A 9,495-nucleotide genomic window follows, 5' to 3' on the forward strand; every position below is an offset into this window, starting at 1 on the left:
TACAGAAATTAGTAAATTGTCATATAGGGTGGGACATATGGAGTCCCGCATTTACAAGCTGAATTTTAGAAAAAAAAGGTAAAAGAATATGGAAAAAGCTTTTTATTTATTCAAAGTATATGTAATAAGGTTTTTTTGGTTAGGTTTTAAAAATGATGTCGTCCAAATGTTGGCCTTCACGGGCGATGAACATTTGGAACCGTTCCATGAAGTTTTTTTCAACTCTCTCCAGTATATCTGAAGGAATTTTGGCGATTTCTTCATGAATGGCTTCCTTGAGTTTTTGTAGGGTTCGAGGGCAATGTTTAAAAACTTCTGCCTTGAGATATCCCCATAAGAAAACGTCACAGGGGCTCAAATCGGGAGCGAGGGGGGCCATTGAACGGCTTCTCCTAAAGAGATTAGTCGACTGGGGAACGTCTCTGTCAAAATGGCGCGAGAACGATGGGTCGTATGGGTTTTGGCTCCATCCTGTTGAAACCAAAAGCCACTTGTATCGTATTGGAAGAATACGATACAAGTGGCTTTTGGTGAAAAATTCTGGGGCGCAAAAATTTTTATAGCATGTCTCAGTATCGGTTGGAAGTCACAGTGACAGTATCGCCGTTCTCTTCAAAAAAAGGCCCCACGATGCCTACAGAGGACAAAGCACACCAAATGATGACTTTCGTGCTATGAAGAGGTCGTTAATGGAGTTCTCGGGGGTTTCCAGCAGCCCAATAACGGAAATTCTGCTTGTTCACTGTGCCAGACAGATGAAAATGCGCTTTGTCGCTACTCCACTGAATACCGCTAGGAGGCACAGCTGTAAGGATTGCATTACAACAATCTCTACATCTTCCACAATCTAATGGACTAAATCCTTGAGCAATCATAATCTTGTAAGAGTGTAACTTAAGATCACCGTGCAAAATTCGCTTTACCGTTCAAGCCGACCTGGAATGCAGAGGCATGTTTCCGAGCAGAATGCGTTGGAAACCGCTCTATTGACGCTCTGAGTGCGGCAATGTTTTCACATGTCATCACGGATTTAGGATGCCCAATTGGCTTTTCAGGATTTGCAGATCCTGTTGCCCTTAAGTTTTGGACCTATTTCAAAATCGTTTTCCGGTCAGGAACACTTTCGTTTGGATTTAAACGAAATCGCGTGCAAAATATCCTCTGCGTCGCAGTCACAGACTTGGCGTTTTTGAAAAAAGCCTCCACGATGAAGCCCCGTTGTTCACCCGACCACAGCATGTTGATTACTGAAAACCTTATCGTTCACGCCACCTAGCGCGACTGACCACTTCCCATTGGACAAGATCATTTCTAAAACATAACCAAAAAAACCTTATTACATGTACTGTACTTTGAATAAATAGAATTTTTTTCGATATTCTTGTACCGTTTTTTTAAAATTCGCCTCGTAAATGTGGCACTCCATTATGCCCTACCCCGGACTCAATTGGAATTTTTGTCATAATTCGGAGAATGGTTAATTTAAATGGTTTTTTTAAAAAAGAAGAAAAACCAATTTTTGAGAAATGAGTTTTATGTACTACAGTTACGTATCTAATCGAAATTGTAAGTCAGTCGAAATATTATTTTATTATTTAATAAATCTTAATGCATTTTTTCATACGGTTACACATTAACAAAATAAATCTACGTTGTCACAAATAAGAATGAAGCCATTTTGTTTTATTAACTTAATTTTAAATTATGATTAAACCCATAAAATTAATGAGAAATTAAACTTTTGATTAAAATGTATCTACGTTTTGTATAACAGAAGTACAGTTTTAAAACTAAGAAATAGATTGAAACCTATCAAATATAATACTTTCCTACTTGAGCAGTTTTCAAATGTATAAGAAGGATTAACTGATGTTAATAGAAGAATCTTCTATCATCCCTGCTAAATTAGTTATTGGACAATTAATCAACCAGTAGCTAGAACTATTTTAATTGATATTAGCACTTTGAAAGCAAATGATTTAACCTTCAAATAAGATGCATCATCTTCATCTTAACTTTTGTTTCAGATACTGTTTTCTTCATATGCTATGAATTAAATTTATATTCGTAATTTCTGCCACAAAATTTCCCCTCAACAAATTTTCACATGGTTTTTCGTTGGCAAATCCAATCATCTGGATAACCAATCGATTTTAATTCAATACCGAATGACTCCTGTTATTCAGCTGGTAAACAGTCTTCACACGGAAATATATTCAGAGTGAGTGTGTATAGTTACAATAACTGTAATAAACAAATAATGTATAATATGTATTAATGTACTGCGAAAAAAAAGGACAAAGTTTACTTTGTAAAGTCCGTATTATATTTTTATATTATTAAATGTAATAACGCCGGCCATGTTTTTTATAATTTTTACTCAAAATGTAATATTTTTACTGTGGCAAAAAACCAGAGGACGCTCTACCTACTTTGCATCTTTGCACGGAGGCAGTAGCCTCTAAAGAAAGGTCGTCTCCGGAGGATTGTGAAGCCTTGAGGATTGCGGATGGTACGAACGGCGAAAAAAAAGGACAAAGTTTACTTTGTAAAGTCCGTATTATATTTTTATATTATTAAATGTATTAATGTATAAAAAATAATGTTATACTTTTTTGCTGTAATACTATGCTCTAATACTGTTTTTTTGCTTTTTCCATGTTAGCAACGAAGATCAGTGCCGGAATTTCACATCGTCGCTACTATAGTAATGTATTTAATTAAACACTACCACCATACTAATTTATTTTATTTTCATGAGTTATTCTTTGCGGTGTTTTGCATGATAATAAAATAAAAATTCGTTGTAACTAACACTAACAACTAATGATCTTATAAAAATAACTATTATGGAACTTCTTGTTGGGGTGGAATCGTGTAAACACGATTCCCGCCCTTCCCTTTTTGCGCTGGTAACGATCATCGTTCCAAAAGACGGTGGAGGGAGGGACTGACCACATGTGAACGGGAAAACACCGGGTGGTCGTCCGACACGTGGCCGACATGTGTGTAGGGAAAAGGTCGAGGCGGGAAGAGGGGAATGGACGCTCGGGTGTGGGAAAAAGGAGAGAGGGACACAGGTGGTGAAGTGAGTTGGTCTCGTTACGTGATTCGGGACAGTTCGTCTCGTTACGCGATTCGGAAGGAGTTCGCCCACGATACGCCATCCGGACGAGTTGGGGAGAGAAGTTTCTAAGATCGTTTGGACCCGAGCGGAGCCTTCAAGCAACGGAATATTCGCAAGGTGTCTTCCCGACGGACCTGCAACGGTGTTTCCCAACAGGACACACAGAACTTCATCGGAGTGTTATTGGCGCACCGGGTCGGTCGCCAATAGTGAACACATCGGACGTTTTGTGAACTTTACTGACGTTATTTGAACTTTACTGGCGCAGTCACGACAGGATTGGAAAAGACACTCTTCGGGAAGACTGAGCTGCGACGCAAGACAACGCAGAAAGCGAACCCGGGAACAGATAGAGCACCGCCGGCAATCAGAGACCCAGGTACGCCATTTTACTCTCTTTCGCACAGAGATGCCGAAACGCGGAAAATCGCGGGGTTTTAGGGCAATGGATTGGGACGACGATGAGCCGGGGACGTCGGGTGTTCATAACGGAAACCGACAGGAAGATGGGTCGCGAGGTGAAGGCAGTCCGACCATGGGACGCGGGCCAAACGTGACGAGAGACCGCTCTAGGGATGAACTCGAAGGGCTTAGGCTGCAGATCGAACTCGAAAAGATCAAGCAGGAAACGGCGAGAATCGAGTTAGAACGGAATAGACAACGTAACGAGGCCCGACACTCTGAGAACAGTGCAGTCAAGGAAAATTTTGACGACTATGCACGGAGAGTAAAAGGGGCCCTTCCCAAAATGCCGGAAGGAGAGGAGGCAGTGCCATCGTGGTTTCGTACGGTCGAAATAGTTCTGGAGACCTACGAGGTACCGGAAGAATTGCGGGGGCAAATAGTTCTGAGCGTGCTATCGGAAAGATGCAAAGCGGCGCTAACAAGATTGTCGGTAGATCAAGTCAGACACTATCCCTCCTTAAAGCAATTCATTCTCGAAGAGTTGAGGCTTTCCCCTGCGGAATATTTGAAGGGATTCAGGCGGGCCGAACGGTATGTGGGGGAAACGTGGCCCCAGTTCGCGTCGCGTCTGAAGGACCTGTATGAATACTATGTAGATAGTAGGGAGGTAAAGACGAGGGAAGAACTTATCGAGCTAACGGTGGCGGACCATTTAAAGTCAGTCTTACCCCACGACGCGAGGAAGTACGTAACCTTGCAAGAGGGGAAGGGATGGAGCAAGCCCGCGGAATTAGCGAAGTTTATCGAGAAGTTCGCGGAGGCATCGGGCGGTAATCTGGGAAACAAGAAAGAGGAGAATAGGAACCAACGGGACACCCAGGGAGAGATGGCGAGAAAGCCCGACCCGGTGACCCGGAATACTAGCGAGCGAACACCCAGGGCTAGCTGTTACTCATGCGGGAAGGCCGGGCACTGGAAGAGAGAGTGCCCTAACCGGAAGGCGACTAGCGTGCCCAAACAGGCACGGCTCGTGTCCGCGAGCAAGACGCCTGAGACGGAGAACCATTTAGTGGCAAGAGTAACGGCGTACGATCGGCCAGAGGCTGGGGAGTCGCCGAATAGGATTAAGTTAGTATGTGGCGGAAATCGACTTTCGGCTATAGTCGACTCGGGAGCGGAGATTTCTGTCATAAGGGAAGCAATGGTCCCGGCGTCGGTGATGGAAACGAAGGGCGAAATTCAACTGGTTGGGGCCTTTGGTCACCGGGTAAACGCGGTTTTGGCAACGTTCCCAATAGAGTTGTGGGAGGAAAGCAGCCCAAAGTCGCAGGGGCCGGTGCTGGTAACGTGTGCCGTAACGGACGAGTTAAATCAATCCACGGACGCGTTGTTATCGGAAGAGGATTACCGAACGTTGTTAGACCGGAAGAGGGAGCTCCAAGGGAAAGGGGGAAGACACATAAGAAACGTAAGAATAAAGGGAAGTGGTCTCTCCCAAGGGAAAGAACCGGAACCCCACCCGGGTGCGGCGGGCGGCCGAGATGAAGACAGTGAGGGGGACGGGACGGATCTGCGGGATGCCCAAGTCCGAGACGATTCGCTCTCCCGGTTGTGGGAGGCCGCCAAACACGGGAAAGATGGGCTGGTGGTCAACGACGGGATACTTTACCGTCGGGATAGTTGGTTTGGCCGGCCCATCAAACAGGTGGTAGTGCCCCAAGAGCGGAGGGCAGAAGTTTTAAGTCTGGCCCACAAGACTCCGTGGGGAGGGCACTTAGGTAGTCGGAAGACAGCGGGTCGCATTCGTGAGGTATTCTATTGGCCGGGAATGGCGGCAGATATTCGGAGATACTGCCAGAGCTGCCACAGGTGCCAAATAAGGGCGCCGGCACGTATTCTGGATAGGACTCCGATTACTCCGCTCACGCGACCCTCTACCCCGTTCCAAGTGGTCAATATAGATATGATCGGACCGATAGAGCCCCCATCGTCCAGAGGTCACCGGTACGCTCTCTGTATGATCGACCTATGCACTCGATGGCCCGAAGTCGAGCCTATGAGATCACTTTCGGCGACGGCCACTTGTTCGACGCTCTTACAGGTGTTTACGCGGACAGGCTTTCCCGAACTCATTTGCTGTGACCAGGGGACTAACTTTACCGCAGGGCTAACGCGGGAGATGACCCGATTATTAGGAGTGCGCATTAGATTTTCGACCCCGGAACACCCACAAAGCAATGGAAGCGTGGAGAGGTGGAATCAGACATTCAAAAATATGCTAAGCCACACCATTGCGGAAAGCAAGAAGAACTGGGACAAAGTCATTCCCTTTCTGCTATGGGCGTACCGGGAGGTACCTCATGAGACTACCGGCATATCACCCTTCGAAATGCTGTATGGAAGGGCCCCAGTAGGGCCGCTAGCCATCTTAAAAAGGGTATGGACCGGATCGGTAACGCCTCCCGATAGTCTGAACAACAAAGCCGCGGCATACTTGCAGACCCTGGTGGAGCGTATTAAGGCGGTCAGGGAGATAGCGACCGAGCATACGGCCGTGAAACAAAATCAGTACGCGACAAATTATAATTTGAGGGCACGGCCCAAAGAATTTAGTATTGGGGACACGGTCCTGGTGAGGAAAACGTATCCTGATAACAAAACCGACGATCGGTGGGAAGGACCCGCCATAGTGGAGAGGCGAGAACGTGAGGGCAGCTACCGAATAAGACTAGAGGACGGTAGGACGAAGTGGGTCCACGTGGACCGACTCAGAAAATACCAAAGGCAAATTTGTGCCGTTGGAGTGGTATTTGATTCGGACGCGAGTTTCGGGGAAATAGTGGAGACACCGTCGACGCGGCAGCTGCACGACCGTGGACGAAAGAGCGGAGAGATTGGGGAGATTCCGGCACACCTCCCGGCATCGGCACAGACCGGCCTACGCAAGGTGCTAGAGGAATTCCACTCGGTATTCGGGAGTAAGCCGGGAAAAACAAACCTAGTAACGCACAGGATAACCCTTATCGAGGGATGGACTCCGAAACGGTTCGCCCCGTATCGGATTCCACAAGCTTTGCGAAATAAGGTGGATGAGACCATAGGGGAACTCTTAGACGCAAAGCTAATCCGGCCTAGCGTATCGGAATGCGCTCACCCAATAGTCTGTGTAGCCAAAAAGGGGGGTGGAATGCGCTTATGCGTGGATTATCGGCACCTGAACGCCGCCACGGTGCCTGATCGCTATCCGATGGTGCCCTCCGCCGAATTAGTATATCAGTTAGCTGAAGCCAGATACATAACATCGCTTGATCTCTGTAGAGGTTACTGGCAGGTGCGGTTGGAGGATGAATGTAAACACCTTACAGCGTTTGTTACGCACCGCGGTCAGTATGAGTGGGAAGTGATGCCGTTTGGTCTGAGAAACGCAGCCGCGACATTCCAAAGACTGATGGATTTGGTGTTGGCCCCTTTCAACGACTTCGCCGTGGCGTACATTGACGACGTGGCCATCTACTCGCGGAGTTGGGAAGAACACCTGACCCATCTCAAAGCAGTGTTAAGGGCATTAAGAGACGCCGGACTGACGGTCAATGCCAACAAATGTCAGTTCGCTAGACCGCGCCTTCTATATCTAGGACACATTGTCGGCTCCGGACGGCACGCGCCGGATCCGGAACGTGTTAAAGCAATAACCGCTCTAGCTCTGCCCAAGACAAAGGAGCAACTTAGGAGCTTCTTGGGTATATGCGGATATTATCGGGACTACATTTCGGATTTCGCGAAATTGACGAACCCTCTCACCAATCTGCTCGCTCGCCGAGCACCGAAAACAATCGAATGGAATCGGGAACTCGAGAGGTCATTTGAGGCAGTAAAGACGAAGCTCGGGCAAGCTCCGTTACTATTCTCTCCGGACCCGGAAAGACCTTTCGTACTATTCACGGACGCATCGAATCACGCTATCGGCGTCTGTCTGGCGCAGTTCTCGCCAGAAGGGCAGGAAAGGCCAATAGCCTTCGCTAGTCGGAAGTTAAAGGGGGCGGAGATCCGATGGGCTACCATCGAGAAAGAGGCCTATGCAATTATCTGGGGCCTCCACAAGTTTAATTACTGGATCTATGGGAGGCCGGTCACAGTGGTCACAGACCACAATCCTTTGAAATATCTGACGTTGTCCACGCCACAGAGTGCCAAACTTACACGGTGGGCACTCGCGTTACAAGGTTACGACATGCGGATCGAGTACCGGAAGGGGAAACTACACGGTAACGCGGACGCTCTCTCACGTTTGGAGTCGGACGGTGAAGGTCGCATCTCTGTGCGGGGAGGGGGTGAATCTCTTCCCGGATGTTCCGGAGAACGGGTCAGTCCGATCGGAACGGACCACCGCGATTTGTAAGGTTGTGCGGCAACGTGCAGGGTATCAAACAGGCTCAAGCGAGCACAGTTTGATCCTCGGCAGGGGAGGTGTCGGGGTGGAATTGTGTAAACACGATTCCCGCCCTTCCCTTATTGCGCCGATAACGATCATCGTTCCAAGAAGACGGTGGAGGGAGGGACTGACCACATGTGAACGGGAAAACACCGGGTGGTCGTCCGACACGTGGCCGACATGTGTGTACGAAAAGGAGAGAGGGACGCAGGTGGTGAAGGGAGTTCATCTGGTTACGTGATTCGGGACAGTTCGTCTCGTTACACCGTTCGGACAGGAGTTCGCCCACGATACGCCATCCGGACGATTGGGGAGAGAAGTTTCTAAGATCGTTTTGGACCCGAGCGGTGCCTTCAAGCAACGGAATATTCGCAAGGTGTCTTCCCGACGGACCTGTAACGGTGTTTTCCAACAGGACACACAGAACTTCATCGAGTATTATTGGCGCACCGGGTCGGTCGCCAATAGTGAACACATCGGACGTTTTTGTGAACTTTACTCTTCTATTTAATGTTTTTCAGGGATCAACGATTTCAGCCTAAAATTGAGGCAATCTTAATATAGGAGTATACTATATTAGCTTAATTTTCTTGAATTAATGTTGTTTTCAATGATGAATAGCAGTATCCACTAATTGTGACTTTGCTGTTTGAAATTAATCATACGAGGATTAAGATGGTTACTGTTTTATTGCTAGTTTTTGTCAGATATGCATTTCGGGAATAGCCCTTCATCAGTCTAACCTGCATAAAATTTAACGTTTTGTGTATATCTGTATCGTTCACTATTACAACTTCCAATCTCGTGAGTTTAAACGTATGTTATATTATAAATAAAAATAGACAAAGTAAAAGTAAAAGATTTTTGCGTTAAATTGTCTGTGGATATTTTAATCATAAAGGTTGCCAATACATCTCAGAGGCACCTTAACCATACTGTAAAAAAGTCATTTTTATTTAATAAATTAAGACATAGTCGCTCTGGAAACATTTTTTACTTTCCTAGATGATCTCCATTTTTTTCTTTTTGTTCTAGAACAATTTTTCTTATAGATGACTGGACCTTTCTTTAGAGGCTACTCAGCCATCCAATATTTAAAAAAAGGTTCTTTAAAAACAAGGTTAATCCAATTAAAGAATTAAAGAACCTTTTTTTTAAATATTGGATGGCTGAGTAGCCTCTAAAGAAAGGTCCAGTCATCTATAAGAAAAATTGTTCTAGAACAAAAAGAAAAAAATGGAGATCATCTAGGAAAGTAAAAAATGTTTCCAGAGCGACTATGTCTTAATTTATTAAACAAAAATTTAACATCCGACGAACTTCAAAAAAAGTCATTTTTATTTATAATATAACATACGTTTAAACTCACAATGATTTTTATTATGGAAGTGTTTTAAATTTTGATTAAATATATACACATTAGTCGAACATCGATTATTGATATTTATTGAACAATATTTCGGAATACAAATGTACGGGGTATCCTGATTGAGAGTAACATATTTCGAAAGGCTATAAATAAAATTAGGTA

General features: G+C 45.7%; 1 protein-coding gene across 1 annotated transcript; it reads left to right on the top strand.

The window, feature by feature from the left end:
• The first annotated feature begins 3,572 nt into the window (after window positions 1–3,572).
• Window positions 3,573–7,931, top strand: LOC136982617 (uncharacterized). The gene has a single exon (XM_067279166.1). It carries the CDS (start codon window positions 3,573–3,575, stop codon window positions 7,929–7,931), a length of 4,359 nt encoding a protein of 1,452 aa, XP_067135267.1.
• Window positions 7,932–9,495: the final 1,564 nt, after the last annotated feature.

Source organism: Centruroides vittatus, unplaced genomic scaffold, assembly GCF_030686945.1.
Source record: "Centruroides vittatus isolate TY-2023 unplaced genomic scaffold, ASM3068694v2 contig_1168, whole genome shotgun sequence".
Classification (NCBI taxonomy): Eukaryota; Metazoa; Arthropoda; class Arachnida; order Scorpiones; family Buthidae; genus Centruroides; species Centruroides vittatus.

Coding starts and splice junctions, on each gene's coding strand:
- LOC136982617 (XM_067279166.1), top strand. CDS start 3,573: ATGGATTGGGACGACGATGAGCCGGGGACGTCGGGTGTTCATAACGGA.